This window comes from Calonectris borealis, chromosome 2, assembly GCF_964195595.1.
Source record: "Calonectris borealis chromosome 2, bCalBor7.hap1.2, whole genome shotgun sequence".
NCBI lineage: Eukaryota > Metazoa > Chordata > Aves > Procellariiformes > Procellariidae > Calonectris > Calonectris borealis.
Window position 1 is genome coordinate 166,762,780 of NC_134313.1, and position 19,588 is coordinate 166,782,367.

Below are 19,588 nucleotides of genomic sequence, written 5' to 3' on the forward strand. Positions count from 1 at the left end.
AATACAACTAGCAATTACTCAGTTTGACAGAACCCAGACCTTTGTGAATCTCAGTAGTGCAGTCAATGATTACTTTGGAAAATAAGCATCTATAACATTTTTATTCAGGCAAACAAACTTAAAGCAGGGAATGACCGAATATCATTTTAATTAAAAAAATAAAATAAATAATAAAAAAAAAAAAAAAAAAATGTCCAACAAGCAAGAAAGTGAAATTATATTAAGTGATAACAAAACTCCTGGAGAAAAATGCCATCATATTAGCCATATCCAGTGATCCCCCTTGGTTTTGATATCATCTTCTCTTCTTCTTTGAATCATGACCACTGCATAGGAATGATAACCTAATATTTGTTTCTCTTCAAGCTAAATTGTGTGATGGAGTCCAAGAAACACAGAATCTAGGTTATATTTTTTGTTTGTTTCTTTTGGTATACACATGACAAAAGATAGACTTGTTCAATGAGAAAATAAAATCTGAATGGTGAAGTACCATACACTCATTCTGGCAGATATATTGGAATAATTCTCCAGTAATAAATATTTGTCTGCAGATTTAATTTCACCATTGTGCGAATGCACACTAAAGTCAGATGCGGAAAAAGACCACCCTTAGTGTTGAAAATGAGCCCTTTGAAGAAGGGCTTGCTTTGAAAGGTTGACATTTTCCAAAGATGAGAATTGTGTCCCTGAAATTTATGGGCATTCTTAAGGGATTTGTAAGGGAGAGGATTAGGGTTAGTGAAGTCTCCATAGGAATTGAAAACATGCAGTATGAAAAGACACCTAATTCATTCCCCCCCTAACTTCTTTTTGCCTGAAGAAGATTAATGAGCATGTTCAAAAGCAAATATTTCAATAGTAATGCATTATTACTTTTTAATGCATTATGATACTGCAAGCAACAAAAAAAAAGGGATTCTTTTTATGTTCTGCAAAGTAGAAATACAGCTGTTGAGCCCGTAACAAAAATAGTAATATTTAATAAAATAGATTCAAGTCATATATCCCTGGTTTGCCTTTGGAAGTCAGAGCCAGAATTAGACTCATAGGGCAGCATACAACAGCTGGGCCCCAAAGAAGGGCCCCATTCTCTGGCAAGCAATTGTTGGATGACACACGCTCTGACTGAGTTTAAAGGGTTTCTTCAGGAGTCAGAACACTGGGTGTTCATGCTTGTTCTTCCCTGTCCTGCTTCAAGGTCCTGTTGTATTCCAGGATCAGTACCACCAACCAGCCTGGCCAGGCAATTGAAGAAGCACTCACCACTCACCAGCTGGATCAGTTAAATGAGGGCATACTTTTAGTCCACTCAACAATTGATGCTTGAAGAAGCGGGCAAAGGAATCCTCACAATGAGGGTTGTCCTTACTTTGTCAGTAGCATGGTTCTGTATTATATTTTGTAGAAAAAATCTAGACATGTTTTGGGGAATGCTGTGGGAGCGGGAAGTTCCTTATAGGAAGTCTGGATAAAGTAACATGTTTGGGGAGAGAAAGGAATTTTAGCCTTATGGATAAAAACCATTCCATTCTGCTTGGCCTTAAAGCTGGAGTGTAGGAATAATCTGACGTATCTGGAGAGCCAGAAGCCCCTGAAAGGTGCTGATAGTGGGACAGAGTGGCCAGTGGTTTTGGGGAGAAGCAAACCTGCAGTGACCAGTCAACAGCTGGAACGCAACTTGATGTTAAAAGCAGCAGCTAATCCTTAACTAGTAGAATTGATGTAACTGAAATGAAGACGTCTCCCTTTTTATGGGAGATGAGGATTCGACCTGCAATGTTTTTATACTCTCCTTATTGTCTTGAAGTTCATGCCCTCGCCTTCATCTGCAAGCATTGTAATTGAAAACTATACATATTTGGAAAATGTTCCTACAGACCTTACTCATCTGAACAATTTGTCCTGACTTCAATAGGACTGTTCATGTGAGTAAGAATTGGAGTGGATGTGTGCTTTGAAACAGTTCTGTATCTCTCTAATCTTGTTTTGTCAAATGTTGTTTGATGAAGATTGGAAGTTACTTTAGAAGACATATGTAGGAAGAACCCATTTTTAGGAGAAAACTGGCTGTTCCTTTTTGGCTTTGATTTATCTGCATATTAAAATATGCATGTTTGTGAGACTGAATCTTTTCATCCATATCCCTCTAATCTGCCATCTTTTGTTGCATCTGCGTATTTCCTTTCTTGATAACTCCTGTTATGAGTAATTTTGTAAGCTTGTAAAAAAATTTCTTTACTTTTAAGCCAAGAATTTACATAAAAAACAAAACTGTTGTATAAAAGGCTGTTTTAAATAGATATTAGCAAAGTAATGAGTCAGGGAACAGTTACTTAATTAGCTAAAGACTTGTTATCTAACATTAGAAGAAATTCTCATTGGGGAAGATAATTGATTTTTTACTCCTATAACACTTCAGATATAAATTTTAAATCTCGATAATAAAAAAACCACACTCTCCTTATCACTTAGGATGCTGTTTAGATTTTTAATTACAACCGTGTATATGTTGGCTTCTGCCTTTTAGCAGTGTGTTAGATGATATTTGCACCTGCGTGCTCAAGATGAAGAACTGAGGGCTGTACTGTAGAAGCTGTATCTGCGAATCTGTATCTAGAAAACATGTATGAGAATTTTTCTGTTAAAAGTCTTCCAGTTTCCACTAGCACTCACGGCATATGTTGAAGCATGATTATTTAAATCCCATAATGGTAAAGGTAAAGGCAGCAATAGACAGAGACGATTTCTGTAGATTATATCACTTACCATAATACTATGCAAACCTCTTCAAAACTACCTGAGCCTCTAAACTAGCAAGGTTTCTTTGATCCACGTGTCTGTATTATGGAGACAGAAACTGATCTTATATTTCTATGCACATATATTTGCACACTTGGCTGCCATTCTTTGTTTTGCAGATTGGTAGCATACCAGCAGTGAAACATCTGTTTAGCAAAGGATACATAAAACTGGGGATAAAATAAAGATGGTTATACACAGCATCCTGCACAGCAGTGATTCTGTCCACTATACGAATAATAAGCAGAGCTGGCGTCAGAAACATTCCACTGAAAGCAAAAAGTTTTATTTTGGTTTTTAGTTTCCCTGAGCGATTTATCAAAGATACAAAACCCAAAAATTAAATGGCGGAAAAAACAGTATTATTTTGAACTTAGAATACGGTTTTCAATGACAGTAATATAGCTAATAATAAATAGCTGTTGTAGCTGAATATTAAAATCCTAGCTGGAAGAAATAAGATTTCTTTGCTATATTAAGCAATCTAATCACTGTTTTTACTCCATTATTTATTACTGAAGGGACTAATATCATTAACTGATACTACAGCTTTAAAGCAGCAGCATGCAATAGGAGGATGGTATCTGTCTCAGAACACATTAGTGTGAGGTCAGGAAAATACTACAAGATATTCACTGACCTCAGGGGATGCAGGAGACTTCCATGATTCATTTTATATCAGCATATATTAAGTTTCAAAACCATAGATACACTCCCCCAGGTTTTAAAGTCTATATATGTCTGCCTTAAAACGTATATTCCATGAGAAATAATAGATATGAGGCTAAATATACATAAAACTAGCCTCAATCCTTTGCTGGACTTGAACGTTAAAGACTATGGGGTGAAGCAGCAGAAAAAACTGATTAAACTGATAAATGGATACATGTATAGATAAAAGCAGTTACAAATCCAAAGAATTGCTGCAGTAGCCCACATTGTAAATAGCTGGTAGATTTAAGAATAATACTTTAAATCAGTAGAACAGAACAGAATAGATTATTTCAGTTGGAAGGGACCTACAAGGAACATCTAGTGCGACTGCCTGACCAATTCAGGGCTGACCAAGAGTTAAAGCATGTGGTTAAAGGCATTGTCCAAATGCTTCTTAAACCCTGGCAGGCTTGGGGCATCGACCACCTCTCTAGGAAGCCTGCTCCAAGGTTTGACCACCCCCTCAGTAAAGAAATGCTTCCACATGTCAAGTCTAAACCTCCCCAGCGCAGTTTTGAACCATTCCCACGCATCCTGTCACTGGATACCAGGGAGAAGAGATCAGCATCTCCCTCTACACTTCCCCTCCTCAGGGAAGCTGTAGAGAGCAATGAGGTCGCCCCTCAGCCTCCTTCTCTCCAAACTAGACAAGCCCGAAGTCCTCAGCCGTTCTTCAAAGGACATTCCTTCCAACCCTTCCACCAGCTTTGTTGCCCTCCTCTGGATGCATTCAAGGACCTTCACATCCTTTTTAAATTGTGGGGCTCAGAACTGCACCCAGCACTCCAGGTCAGGCCGCACCAACACCGAATACAGCAGGATAATCACCTTTTTTGACCGGCTGGTTATGCTGTGTTTGATGCACCCCAGGATGCGGTTTGCCCTCTTGGCTGCCAGGGCACACTGTTGGCTCGTATTGAGCCTGCTGTCAACCAGCACCCCCAGATCTCTTTCTGCAGGGCTGCTCTCCAGCCACTCCTCTCCCAGTTTATACTTGTGCCCAGCGTTATTCCATCCCAGGTGCAGAATCCAGCATTTCGACTTCCCATTAATTATAGCCCGATGCTCCAATCTATCTGCAAGGCCTGTTGTCCCTCAAGAGGGTCAACAACACCTCCCAGTTTGGTATCATCAGCAAACTTGCTTATGGTGCATTCAGCTCCTGCATGCAGATCGTTGATAAATATATTGAACAGGACTGGCCCTAGAATTGAACCCTGAGGAACAGCGCTGGTGACCAGTCGCCAGCCAAATGTAGCCCCGTTCACTACAACCTTTTGAGCTCTGCCCTTCAGTTCTTCACCCAGCACACCGTAAACCTGCTCATCCCACAGTTGGACAACTTGTTCAGAAGGATGCTGTGAGGGACAGTATCAAAAGCCTTATTAAAATCCAGAAAAACTACATCCACCTCCTTCCCTTCATCCACTAGGCAGGTGACCTTATCATAGAGGAATATCAAATTAGTTAAACAGGACTTTCCTTTTGCAAACCCATGTTGGCTGTTCCTGATGATTGCATTATTCTTTAAATGCCTTTCAATAGTACCCAGTATAATCTTCTCCATAATTTTTTTCCAGACTAACAGGTCTGTCATTCCCTGGGTCTTCCCTCACACCCTTTTTGTAGACTGAAATAACATTGGCTAGCTTCCAGTCAGCAGGGACCTCTCCAGACTCCCAAGACCTTTGGTAGATGATAGGGGTCCTGCCATAACATCCACTAGCTCCTTCAGAACTCTGGGATGAATCCCATCAGGCCTCATGGACTTGTGAACATTCAGCTGATACAATTTCAGTGTCCACAAATGGAAAGTCACTGTTCCCACACTTGTGGTCTTCCGACTCAGGGGACCGGGCAGCCCAAGGTCTATCATTATTATTAAAGACTGAGGTAAAAAACTCATTGAATGGCTCCACTTTTTCTTCATCCCTATTAGTCAGATGACCATCTTCAACAAGTATCAGTCCAATGTTTTCTTTAGACCTCCTCTTGCTATTAACATACTTAAAAAAGGCCTTCTTGTTACCTGAAACAACTCTGGCCAGTTTCAACTCTAACTGAGCTTTGGCCTTTTGTGTCTTCTCCCTGCATAAACAAACCACAGCTCTGTATTCTTCCTGCGAAACCTGACCTTGCTTCCAGAGATCATACAGTTTCTTTTTCCTCTTGAGCTCCACGATGAGTTCCCTGTTCAGTCAAGCTGGTCCTCTGCCCTGGTTGCTTGACTTATGACACAGTGGAATTGCCTGCTCCTGTGATTTTAAAAGGTCGTTCTTAAAAGACTGACCAGCACTTGTGGACTCCTCAGTCCTCAAAAGCAGATTCCCAGGGTACTCTGCTAAATAGTTCCCTGAATAGCTTAAAGTTTGCTCTCCTGAAGTCCAGGGTAGCAACTCTGCTGTCCTTTTTTCTCATTACACTGAAAATTTTAAACTCAACCATTTCATAGTCACTGTAGCCAAGACAGCCACCTACCATCACATCCCCCACGAGTCCTTCTCTATTCACAGATAGCAAGTCTAGGAGAGCATCTTTCCTAGTTGGCTCACTGAGTACCTGTGACAAGAAGTTATATTTCCTACAAACTTCAGCAATTTCCAAGACCTACTCGTCACAGCAGTATGATATTCCCAGTTGATGTCTGGGAAGTTGAAATCTCCCATAAGGACAAGGGCTGCTGTTCCAGAAATTTATCCTAATTGCCTGTAGAATAAGTCATCAGTGCTTACATCCTGGCTGGGCGATTGGTAGTAGATATCCAATAAAACATCTCCCTTGTTTTCCATCCCCCTAATCCTTACCCAGAGGCTCTCCACCACATCATCACTAACTGTAAGGGCTGTGCAATCAAACCTCTCACTTACTACAGTGCGACACCTCCACCTCACCTGCCCTGCCTATCCCTCCTGAACAGCCTGTAGCCCTCCATCCCAGCACTCCGATTGTGGGACTCATTCCACCAAGTCTCACTAATACCAATGATATCGTAGCTCTGGGAGCTGACCAACGCTTCCAGTTCATCCTGTTTGTTTCTCACACTGTGTGCGTTGGTGTACAAGCATTTCAGATATGCTCCTGAGCGCTCCGTGCTCCCAGGAGCAGTGTCAATGTTCCCACTAGGATTGCCACCCACAGGTGATGCCATGCCAACCCTTGGCTTACCTACTGCAATCCTGTTGGTATCCCCTTCCCCCATTGAGTCTAGTTTAAAGCTCTTGCGTATTCTAGTTTAAAGCATCTTGAGTATGAAAATCATTTCTATGCAATTTCATACAGAATATTGAGGATATTTATAAATAAGTATACTTTCAAACTTTCAAAAGGAGGGCAAAGGCTTAGAAAAAGCATCTGTTAAAGAAATCATTTGGTTTTTTCAGCTGAGAATATTTCATTTTGAAGAATAGTGAATCAAACCAGGTGCTTCTGTTATTGCTTTCTTCCAGTAGCTGAAAACATTTTACATATCTAGACTATAAAGCTAGAAGAAGATGCTAAAGTGAAGGGAATGTATTATATTCTTAATCCAAGAAAAGATTTTGGGCTCAGTTTAGTTGCCCACACAGGGGTGTCTCGTGTCATCGGAGATCCTATGAAGTCTCTTGCCTGGCTTCCAGGTACTGTTGCATAAAAGCACGGTCTCCCATTGATCTCTTGTAGTATTCCTGACCTAAACTCACTGTGGTTTTATAGCTATTGCAGAGGGCAGGGTTCCTTTTCGTTCTGATCATCTGGGATATGATCTTTTTGCTGTAAGGATACTACAGCTGGATTTCGTTACCTGTCTATAACTCAAGGCCAGTACTTGCTTTATATGCTCCATGATTTACCAGAGCTATCCTGGTCTGCTTCAGCAGCAGTATATAATAAGCCTTCATTAATGTTTGTAGACTATAATAAATAAGTGATCTTACACATCTCATGTTTTCCACAATGAATTGTTTCTCCCCCTGCCCCCCGTGATGTTCTAATGCTTTGTATCTTTCTTTTAGGTTGGTTGTTACTTGAAGACCCCTAAATACCCAATTTGGTTGGTATGCAGTGAAAGCCACTTCAGTGTGCTTTTTTGTTTGGAAAAGGATTTACTAGGTGACTGGAAAACAGAGCAGAGATTTGATCTGTATTATTATGATGGCTTGGCCAACCAGGAGGAAGAAATACGGTTAACAGTTGGTATGTACAACTCAGTAACTCTGCATTTCACCTCTGGTTGTGGTTACAGCATCACATCAGAAAGAAGAATCCAATAATACAAACAATGATGGTCTCAGGCATTAAAGATTATTTGTGTGTCTGTTTCCTAATTTCCATAATTAGTTTTGGTGATTAATTGGAAATTAGATTTCACAAGGAAATTTTGAGGATAAGCTCTTGAAAGGGTTAAAACTGAGCATGTGCTAGTTTATACAGACTGGTAAATCTTTCAGTGACACTGATTTCCAAGGAACAGATTGTGATCTGGCCTATTCATGCTCCCAGGAGTGTAAACCGTCTTTAACTACTCCCATTCTCCTTCACATCTTCTCACATCGTTTCTACAGGCAGACAGTGCAAGCATCCTGTTCCTCAGCCCTACATGGCTATAGTAAATTGAGCAGAGACGGTGAGGAAGCATGAAATCCTTGCCTCCAAAACCAGCTACTTCAGAAGATGGCAGTAATCTGCTAACAAAGTCTAGTCTCTTACCTGCTTGTAAGCATACCTGAAAACACAAGCATGCAAAAGATATTCCAACCTGTTACACTCATTCTTTCAGGAAACCCTGCCAAATTATGCAGCTGCTTTTACAGTAATTACGTACTTCTGCAAGTGGAAGGCATTTGGACAAGAAGTATTCTGATGCTTAGAAAGCTCCTACTTATTGCCAAATTAAGACATTCTTGACGACTAAATTCCTATTTGCTAATAATATCCTACTTATCTTTTGTTTTCTTTCCTTCAATATATTTATACAATCTAATCAAATTCCTTCTCAGTCTTAAGGAGCCACTCTATTTTAGTCCACTCTAAAAATAAGCTGTCTGTATTCCTTGTTTGCACCTACATTGTGGTTCTTGGACAGGATGAGTTATACGCGGGTGTTGTATGTTCTAATTGAGTCCATGTGGCAAAGCTGTTTGTATGGTGGGAGTACTGGGGGCTTTAGCATCTCACAAGATTTGGTAGTGAATTCAATCGTCTTTCTGCCTGTTATTTATTCTCTTATTTTAATTAAAATCCCTGTCATTCTATTATAGTGATCACATTATATATTATCTCAAAAAAATGCTTAACCTTTACAGGACTGTAGTTGCCAACTGGTTCCCACATGGTCTGTCTCAGATAAAAGATTCTTTGTAAGTGACACAGATGATATAGTTCAGCATAGGACTAGAGAGATCGAGACACCTTTTTTTCTGTTGTGTTTTACCATGTTACATACAGTCCAAAACAGGTGTCTTTTCATGACTAATAAATCAGGAACGTTTCCAAAATCCAGAGCTACCAAGCACTCTGAGATCCCTGGATGAGAAAGTGTTCAGAGTATGTATAAATATTTCTCTTTACTGTTCAACCTGTCATGGCAAATCTGTGTATTTCTCTTCAAAGACTAAACTTGCATTGAGAGGTAGATAGCTTTTTGTTGTGGCTATAGCCTCTTCCAGGGATGTGTTCTAGTAAATCTTTTGTTATCTGTGAAATTCTGCAAAAGGCTGTAAAATGCAAATAATTTCATCATTCCAGGGAAATGCTTTCCTAGTTCTGGCTTACAGTAATCCTTTGTTAGGTCTAGGGAAAAACTGAAATTACTTTACATCCAAAAGGTAACATAAATCATACATCTAAACCATTTCCATCAGTGCCAGATGGAAATACCAGAATGCTAAGTATTATTGGTATTTCCATTGTGGAAATATCAACAAGCTATGATGGTTAAGCAGTGTTACCTAGAGATACAACATGAGGTCCTGGGTGCTGCACAGCCACATCTCACTGGTGCTGGTTAGCACAGTTGTTTCCTTTTCACTAGAAAGAAGGTGAGTTCCTTGAAATGGGAATCTTGCTCATAATTAGGAAGATTACAATCAAGGTCACATTTCAGGAAATCTTGAAGAAATTACACTGGGCAAGAAAGGCATAAAAACCAGAAAGAAAGAGTAGAATTACATTTTGAGGGTAATAGCAATTGCCACTTTATATTGAGATTTGCCCTGCTTCTCATGCTCAAAACCATTTGCCAAAATGTAGACAAGGAATATGAAGTTCCTTCCTAAAAGCAGTGCCTGCTAGTGAGTTCAACATACTATCCTAAATCGACAAAGGTTCTTCAATCTTTTCCATTGGGGTAGAAATTTCTGATAGGCAGAGAAGGAAAACAAGCCAGTGTATTAATTAATAACCCTCTGCATTTTGCTCATCTTCTTTTGTCAGCTGTTTAGGGACTGAGTGGAGATTCTGGGATTTTTGTTATATGTCACAGAGAGCACTTGTATGAAAGAACGTGTTGTACTGCTCAGAGAGATACTGCTTCTCCTTTCTAATATATACACTTAATGCCTACCTATGTTAACATTTGCAATATGTTGTCTCCAAGTGAAGATACAGGGAATCTGTTTTAATAAATCATTCTTGTATCTTATTGGTGCATACCTTCAACTCAGTATCCTTTTAAAGGTGTTTTGAAAAAGCAGCTGAATAATTGCTGAGAAGAATATAACTGAATTTCTCAGAAGATTCTTCCAGAGCCATAGACACCATCCTCAGCCCCTTTGCAGATCCCACAGAAGGTAGCACAAGCAGTGGAATTAGCAGAGGTTCAGATACTGGAGGCAGCTTCTAGGGAAAGCTGGTATATTGATTATGACTCTTTCAGTCAGAACAGTTTTTTCCCACAGTTAAGATGAGATTGTTCCAATGTGCAAAAGTCTTCTGGAAAGTTAATTAATAAAACATCACTTCCTAAGGTTGCCATTTAAATTGTGAGCAGTATTTCTTCTCTCAGTGGTTGTCTGTTCAGATTCCACTCTTCTGAACCTGTACTCATCCTATCTCCTGAATAGCAAGTTTGTCTGTATCTGTGCTGGCACTCAGTTTCTCACTATACTTAGCTTAGAATATAAGTGAAGGTATAAGAGATCATATTCATATCGTTCTTGCTGTTGGTGACTCCAAGATGGAAGAGTGTAAGTTCAATATTGCTTGCTCCAAATGAGTTATATGAAACACTTCAACACAGTTTGTTAGTTAATTAACTTAGCTAAATGTTCCTTGCCTGCTTCCATAAGATACACCGTTAGTGACACTTTTTTCCTATTCCTTTTTATGAAAAACCTCCATTCAAACCTCCTGGTTGGAAGAACTCAAGTCTAAAAATAACAAAATTCAGGAAGTTGGCAATGACTGGGAAAGGCATCCGTGCCATATGCCTATCCTGCATTATGGTCAGGACAGTGGTTGTTGCTTCTCACTATGAGAAGATCCAGAACATTGGTATCAGGAATTCCTAGAGGGATCCAAATACATTGGAGACCTCTAACAAACCATTATAAACTCTTCAATATTAGGATAAAAGAGGCCCTTTGAAACTTAAAAGATTCCTGTGAACCTCTAAGTTGCTGAGGATCTAGGAGAAAACTGCCAGTACTTTATGTACTTTTAAATATTGCCTATTTCCTACTACTCCAGCCCTCACAGTCATTCAGAGTTTTCTGCATGTATTTATACTGACAAGATCAACAGGTAAGGGAGAGCCAGGTTCTCTCTATGACATGAGGAAACCAGATATATCTGAGACTGGCAGCTGTGAATGTAAGAGCAATTGCCTCCCATCCTGTCTACATCAGTCTCACTGAAGCAGACGCATATCCTACACTCTGTCTTGGCATCGTTTGTTGCTCACAACCTTCCTATTGGCTGGATGACAAACAGAAAAGAAGAAAAAGAAAAAAACCTAATCTGCTGCAGATTAAAATGTTTTACTCCAAAACAGGAAACAGCTGAGCAGACTGACATCTAAGCTGGTCGCAGGATGTTTTCTCTCTGGGAAGTTCAGCGACTACTTTCACTGTTGACAGATCCAGTGTCTGAGACACTGACCTCTCTGTTTTCCCCGGAACAGTGCAATTGCCTCTCCATCCCAAAGGAATGCTCAGAGCCTATGGTAGCTCTCTTATATCCAACACAACTCAGTCTTCTGTCTGTGCAGTGCTTTCTTGACGGTCAAGGGACAATCTTCTTTTCCAGGGTGAAGGAATCTTAACCCAGTTTGGACTGGACTGGGGGTTTCCTATTCAACTACCAGTGTCCTTAGTATTTGAGTAACGAAAATTGCTTTCTTCGTAATTATGACATCAGCTGCAAAAGAAAAACCTCATGACAGCCCTCCAGCATACTCTTTCACCTTCTAATCCATGTTTTGCTTGAAACCATCTCTATTGTAGTAAACTAACTTTGGTCAGGGCATGAATATGAACACTGTCCCACAATCATCCTTACTGTTAAGTAGTCAGCACAATTCTGGGCAGGTTTCTGACCCAGAACAACTAATACTGGGCACAATCTGGGGATCATTTCCAACAGCAAGTTTGCATTCAGTCACCCCCTTTCAGCCTTTAGCTTGCCATCACATGAACAGGCAGTAGACCATGAGCTAAAAGGGTTTAAGAGGTGGCAAAGCAGAGAGTGCCAGACTGTCCACTCTAAAGTCAGCTATTAAGCACACACTATTTGCGAAGAGCCGTAGTCAGGGTATCTACTCCGAGCGTTCCTGGCCCTGTCTGGGGCCACTCTGTTCAGATGGTGTGAACGAGGGCATGAGAAGGTATTCAAGTGCCAGCAGTGCTCATCTTCCAGGGTATTTCGATCCCAAGTGGATACATGCCTATTGTGGGCTAGGAGATTTACAGTGTGAGTGGTAGTTCGTCACTTCCATGGGTGGAGTTCCTAGGAGCTACTGCTGTATTCTATATGAATAGAAATATACTCCAGCCACTAATAATGTCTGATATGTCTCTGCAGACACAACTCAGATGTGCACTGAAGATAAAGAAAATGATCTTACTCCTCCACTTGAGCACTGTATTAGGACAAAGTAAGTGAAACTACAGTTTTTCATAGGGATATATTCAGTTATTGATATAAATAATATATGTAAGGCTCTGGTAAAAAATATTGCAGCAATTAATCTTGCAAAATTACTGCTTAAAAATCAGAAAGGATCTGAATAGGCCAGGCTGTGATAATATGTATTACACATTTAATTGTGTGTTATTGTAGTTAACATCAAACTGGCTAAGACGTTCACTTCATTCTTAGAGGAATCTTAATTACATCACCAAGAACTGAGCCAAATTCAGTTTGAGAGCACAACTTGATTTCAATAGATCTAAATTTAGATTCCCAAAAGTGATTGATTCCTATTGTAGAGGTATAATGAGAAAAGGAGAAAATTTCTTCCATCTCCATCAGTCTTTTCTGAAAAATATAATTGTACTGGGGACTTGGGTACCATTCTTGATGCATGAAGCCCTATGCTCAGTGGTTTCAGTTTTCTCAAACTTTGCATGTCTATGGGCAGCACAGAGTTCTTGAGAGTTAGTAGGTCATATTCTCTCCTTAAATACAAGGCTAGTTCCTGTCACGTTAGGATTTTCATGGCCTTTTTTAGGTCTATATGATATTAAATGATGGACTTTTAAGCAATTTATCCAAGTCATACTGAAGTTAATGAGAACATTTTTGGTTTGGTAATGAGACATGAAAGAAGCAAAATGGAGAAATTTAACTGGGTAGAAAAATCAGCTTTATATCAACGCCATCAGCACAACTTTGAAAGCTGCTATCTGAATATCTTTGGAGCAAGAAGTAAAAGCCTCATTGTCAAAGACCATAACATTTGTTAAATCAGCAAGCCAAGCAGCTTCAGATTTCTCTTGTAATTTCCCTCCTCTCCTTGCCGCAATTTGTCCTGTAAAAAAACACCAAAAAAAAAAAAAAGGACAATGGCTGCCAAACAGTGTGTTCATGTGGGGCTGCCTTTATAAAGTTACAGAAAAGTAGAAGTGGCATCCTGTAACATGACAGCAGTGACATAGTCCAGGCTCCCTGCACATATGTAGATTGATTCCTCTGTTCCAGTGACACATAAGCATGACTACAAACTAAAATAAATAATATATAGCTTCAGAAACCCACACCGTGGGGGTGAATAACACATGTAACTTAAAGTTGCTCTTAGAACATCTTCCATTCCTGGCATTGTATCAAAGTCATGCAGTTTTTGTAATGGTGATGTTTGTTTATTTTAAATTCCCTGCTTTAATCTACTGGAGAAGTAAATTACCAGCAAATTCCAGTGTCAATTTATTTTGTTTGTACCATTCTCAGGACTGTCTGATTTACCCTGATCAGTCTGGCTCCTTGTTTTCAGTATTCTCCATTTGCTTTGAGTGTATTTATTTAAGCATGGCCTTGCTGCTAAAGGTTTTTCGTGTTATATTTTTCCTTTTTGTTTTAAGAACTTTTTCTTCCAACTATGAAACAGTATATAAGGAAAAGTAAAACCAAACAAAACTGACCAATATTTTAACAAATTGAGAGATAAAAAAGAAATGTTTTCTATCATACAACCATGGAAAACACTCCAAAACTAATTTTTAGTAAAGCAAGCAAGCAAGCAAAGAGCCGCTACTTATTTTGACTAAGCATTCATGATGAAGCTCCTTATGAAATCTGTCTCATCAAAAAATGCAGGATAATTTCTCAGGCAGAACGGAGAAGATGATTAACTGTTGTTTCCAAATGTTGATTGGGGTTTTTGCTTTCATTCACATGACTCAGTTCTGTTTTAATCCATAAAAAGCCTTACCAATTGTTTACCCCAATACCTGAACACCACCATCCTGTAATGCATCGAGTTATATGCCTAACATCTGTCTGTTGTTTGTTCTCTTATCGTCTCCCAAAGGGAAAACTGCATATGTAATAGACTGTTTCTGTATTTAGTTTTTTTCGTTATTGTTGTTATCAGAGGAGAAGGGTTGTTTTGCTTCTGCAGGAGGAGGCGGCTCATATTTTAGTCCCTATTCTACAAAATGTCAGAAGAGCGAGATTTGAGTTTAAAGCAGGTAACGCTTCAGATGGCTAGAACAACTAGTCACCAACAGATACCACTTTAACCTGCAGGATCCCAACCAAAGAGTCCGTACAAGTACATGTGCTTTTATTGTGGCTTTCAGCCCTAGACATCTGTAGAAGCAGTCAGATTCTGACCAAGAGATGTCTGGAATGTGCATCCCTGGGTTGTTTGGGAGATGCCGTGCAGATGTCTTATCCCATTCTTCCCTGAAGAATAGTCTTATATCACAGTCACGATCCTCAGCGTCTCTGCACTGGCGGAAATAACATCTGTTAGCTCTGCCTGAGGGGAATAAAACTTTGATCTGATATTATAATCTGAATTCAGCGGTATATTTTGTCAACCCTCTAGCATCAGCTTTCCTTTGCGGTAGTGGGGCTGTATGATACATTAGTTCATCTGTTTGACTTTGAAGTGAGACATCCAGTGGAAATTTAGTGCATAAAAGGAGAGGAGGGCATGGGCATTTCATCCTGAATTATTGATGTGCTCTAAAACAATACCAAATGATTAGTACGGGAGATACTCTCTGAATGTTATTCCAGACTGAGCATTGTTCAGGGCCTGAACCAGTTCTTCTTGGGTTCCTGTTAACTCCATGACCCTTGGGTGACGTTGTAGTTGAACCAGATGGGTCAAATGTAGTTTTCATGTTGCTAATCTGATAAATCATAATTGAATCAGCAGCTAGAATCTGAGTTCCATTTGAATTGCATTGCGGCAGGATAGTTTGGGGAAATGATCAAGCTGAATTATCCAGACAGTTTTGTTTCTGTCTGTAAAGAAAAGACTTGTTCCTCACTATTTGGCACCTTTTCTTGTGCAGATTCAATAGATGAAAAAAGTTTTGAATCCATCTCCATAAGCGCAAACGGCCAAAGACTGCTTTTCAGTCTACACACAGCTTAGCAAAAATGGTTTGAAAATAAGCAGAGGAGATAAGGCTTGTTATGAAAGTTACCTTGAGTCCTGCTTCATTTTCTGTTTAAGCCCTTTATTGAAAGCCTGTTTTAAAAAAGGCCAGTTCCTCACTGCATAGCGATTAGCAACATCTTAAGCCATAACAGCAAAAATGGTATCGGCACCTGTTAGTGTTTTCACAGAGTACAGTGTAGTCTCAGAGCAGATTTCATTCAATGTCTTTTGGACTCTGTGGGGTCTCTGTGGATCCCTCTCAAAGCTTTAATCACCCTGGTGAGATAGAAGGTGGTGCCTTGGGAAGATTGTACACAAAGATAAGGGATGATTTGATGGCATTACCTGAAAAATCCAGTGGGGACAGAAGGTGGCAATTGTAATTCCCACTTGCATTTGGTTGTTCTGGGGGATTGTAATTCCCACTTGCATTTGGATATTCTGAACCTCTGGCAGGGACAGCTCTCACCACTGGTGAATGCCAGACTAGGTCAAATATCCCCAGCTAGAACATATCCTGCTTTTAGCTTCAGATGTGAGGCATCGCTGTTGTGATGAGGACAGTCTTTCTGCATTTTTTTAATTTTTATTTTCTCAGCAAAATAAAAAAAAGAAGGAAAAATTTCACAACAGCCCTCAGATGGTCACTTCCTTTGAGACTTTGCACTGAATACTGCATGAATTCAGCTTTTGGTTTTGTTTTACAGTTAATTGACTTGCTCAGCAAAAGGACTGAGCTGCCATACTCTTACTGACACATCCTTTCCTCGGTGACAGAAAGAATGTGGCACTCTGGCAACTCACTGTTGTCTCCACCCCCTCACCAATGTCTTACTACTCTGCACATGCACTCTGAGACAGATTTTCAAAACAGATATAAATACTTGTCACTGGGAATGCAATAGTTTAGTTCTCAGAAGATGAGGACCGTGAACTTGCAGCCATGAGAAATGCCACGGACAAGGGTGCAAGTCATGCAATGAATGACTCTGTACAGTCAGTTGACTCACTTCAACCCAGTGAGGTCACTGGAGAGCGTCATCCTGCTTTCACCAAGTCTTGCTTCAGATCTTTTGTCTTCTGCCAGGAAGACACATTTAGTGACAAATGGAGGCTCGATACCTTTTTTGCATTCAGTGTTGGTCACATTCCTGGAGTGGGCAGCTGAGCAGTAGCAGCCCATACAGAGCCAGGAATTAAAAACATGGCAGGTTTTTGTGCACATGGGTATGGACTCATTTGGAAACATTGTTCTCAGTATACATCTTTAGTGTTATTCTGAAGAAGGAATGAGGGCAGAGAAAAAGCAAAACCTCAGCATAGAAAAAGCAAAACATTGCCATTAAAGTGAACCATTGACTACTTCAAAGGAACCAAAGTCAGGAGCAAAGATAGCTGCTAAATGAAAAGATCCGGTCTCAGAGTCACAGAGTTCCTAATCAGAGGCCTGCCTGTTTAGGAGTGTGCAAATTGCCTAGTAACAGCTGAGACGAGCATTCTGGTTGTGTAGGGTTAATTCTTGTACTCATCTTGGGGACTGCCTACAGTCTTTGCAACACGAAGGTACTTGTTCTGAATCAACTTGCTGCTGAGGACTCTCTGTTGCCTAGAAGAGACTGGAGGAACAGTAAGGAGACTGACCTCCAAACTTGGGCACCTAAAATTAGGGGGCACAAGTACCTCAATTCTGTTCCTTTCCCTTTGAGAAGATGTGATTAGTTATCCCAAATGAGTCCATCCTAATCTCTCTAAGGTTCGTTGCGTGGTTGAGGGGTGTTGGGTTACCTTTCCAATGATCTGATTAACTGATGGATGTAAAATAATTGCTTTCATTTCTAGGTGGCAAGGAGCTGTTATTGACTGGAATGGCACAGAACCAATCTTGTGACTGACCTGACCTGCACTTTATTTGTAAAGACAAAAAGGAAACGACTGAATTAGCACATTCCTATTCCCACCAATTCAGGAAATAGGACAAGAGTTGTGCAGTATACGATGAGGAAGAATGACATGGTTTGCAGGCTGGAAGAGTTTCACCTCAATCACCTCGTGCTTCAGATATTTTGCTTATAATATAAACAACACTTACGTAAATTCCTTGCCACTGCCTTTAACATACAGCTTCTGAGAGTAGACTGAGTTTCCACCACCAAATCAAGGTTACAGATGAAGCAGTGAAGTCGTCAATGTCCCTTTGAGGTCTCTTTCTGGATCCACTCTGTATCCTGCAATTGTTTCAAAGCATCTGATGAAAGATGCTGAACCCAGATTTCTATCACTGTACATGCCTTCTCTGTAAAGCCTGGTTCTTCACCTACAAAACTCCAGTGCAAGTATAAAATATCATCCAAGAAATATATATTCACTTCTTTACCTGATATTAGTAAGTCTTGTTTTGCACTAAACAGATTGGTAACCATATGGGCTTTTCAGATAAAGCCTGACCTATACAAAGTTCTTGTTGTGCCATAAAATTTGCAGTAAGGATTGTGGTTTTGTGTTAACAGAATAATAACACTAGTACGTTCCTCATACTGGGTGCAATTGGTGTGTAACAGTGCCTCACACTGATGTAGCTCATTTTTCTTTCTGGATGAGAGAGAGCTGTATCAGTATCTTTACATTTATACCATTGTAACTACTTATACACTAGGGTTTATTTACACCAAAGTGATAGACAAAATCTGTGGTTTGCTTCTTCATAATTGCAAGAAAACAGAAGAGCTGTTAGGTTTGAAATTTAAATGCTGCCTATCTGTGATAGGTACCATTTTTAATGATTAAATGAAGTGCATGTAATGAAGTGATGTACTGTGGAGATGTATCACAAGGTACTGAAACAGCAGTTTGCATTCTGAAATGAATTTTTTAAGTGACATGTTTTGGCAACACATTATCAAAATTGGAACAAGTTACTGAACTGAAGATTGGAAAAAATGCCTTGGAAAAAAGGCAGATAAATGGTGTTTCTAGAATTATTCCTCTCTCTTGAGAGTGAGTATTTAATGAGAGTTTAATAAGGAACTTTTACTTTCGGATATTTATCATAGCACCTTCTTCCTAGTCAGTACGCAAACTCCTCTGAGTTCTGATAAACTAGTTGCTCTTTCCGAAATCAATTTCCAACAAAAATTCAATGTCCTACTGTGTGTAGTGTGGAGATGCCAAACTGACTATGCAAATACAAATCTTGGGGAATTGGCACTTGAGCTAGATTTGGAAACCAACTGAATATGAGCCTTAATGGAGTACCAGAAAGGTTTAGATAGTCTTTAAATGAACATCTGTCTCCCCGTTTGCTTCCCATTCACATCAAACTATGTATATGCGTAAAGCATTTCAGAGTTTCAGTTATTTTAATTTTATTTAATGCAGTGTAATGTAATTTGTTTGGTTTAGATCAGATAGGCAAACTTCTTTAAACTTTTTGAAATTAAGGTCTCCCACCCAGCCTCTGAGGCATAGGCAGCATCAGATCTGAGCTCATTCCTGACTCTACTACAGGGTTGTTACATGGCCTTTGGCAAACCCGTTCATCTTTGTGTATATAGGGGTATGTTTGTACTGTCAGCTATAGGTGGACTCAATATGCCTTTAAGATACACTCATCATCCATACTTCAAGCACTCCAGTTTCCCAGGAAGAGCTTGCCTCAGTGTGAGCTTCAGTGTTTCTGGGAATGGGAGATCCCAGATCCAAAGCCTTTGTTCCTCTTGAAATTTCTATGAACTATAGTCCACACTTTGTTTCATGAAGCAAATATAGTTTGATTTTCCCATCTACCTCACAGGGCATCTATAATGTAAAATAAAATTTTTTTCAGAATGCATTTGGACAGAAAATAGCGTAGAGATGAAAAATGGTGGAAGAGTTTTGCAACCAGGTTTAACAAAAAATTCCTTTCTGGATTTTCCAGTCTAGTAAACCTTCACCATTTAGTTTAAAGCACTGCTTTAAAGTATGACAGTTTGGAGATAACCTTCCACTCCCTGATAGAAGAGCAGCAAAGATAAGTGTTCATCTGGGGAAGAAGGGAGCTGC

The 19,588-nt window shown here is 39.7% G+C and overlaps 1 protein-coding gene across 1 annotated transcript in view; it reads left to right on the top strand.

Annotated features, from left to right (window-relative positions):
- Window positions 1–17,930, top strand: part of MINDY4 (MINDY lysine 48 deubiquitinase 4) — an 82,526-nt gene extending 64,596 nt beyond the window's left edge. Inside the window, exons 16-18 of the mRNA XM_075144285.1 lie at window positions 7,509–7,689; window positions 12,514–12,586; window positions 17,387–17,930. Of these exons, the coding sequence (XP_075000386.1) occupies window positions 7,509–7,689; window positions 12,514–12,586; window positions 17,387–17,435 (303 nt within the window). The 3' untranslated portion in view covers window positions 17,436–17,930. The remainder of the gene's footprint in view (window positions 1–7,508; window positions 7,690–12,513; window positions 12,587–17,386) is intronic.
- The last annotated feature ends 1,658 nt before the right edge of the window (window positions 17,931–19,588 follow it).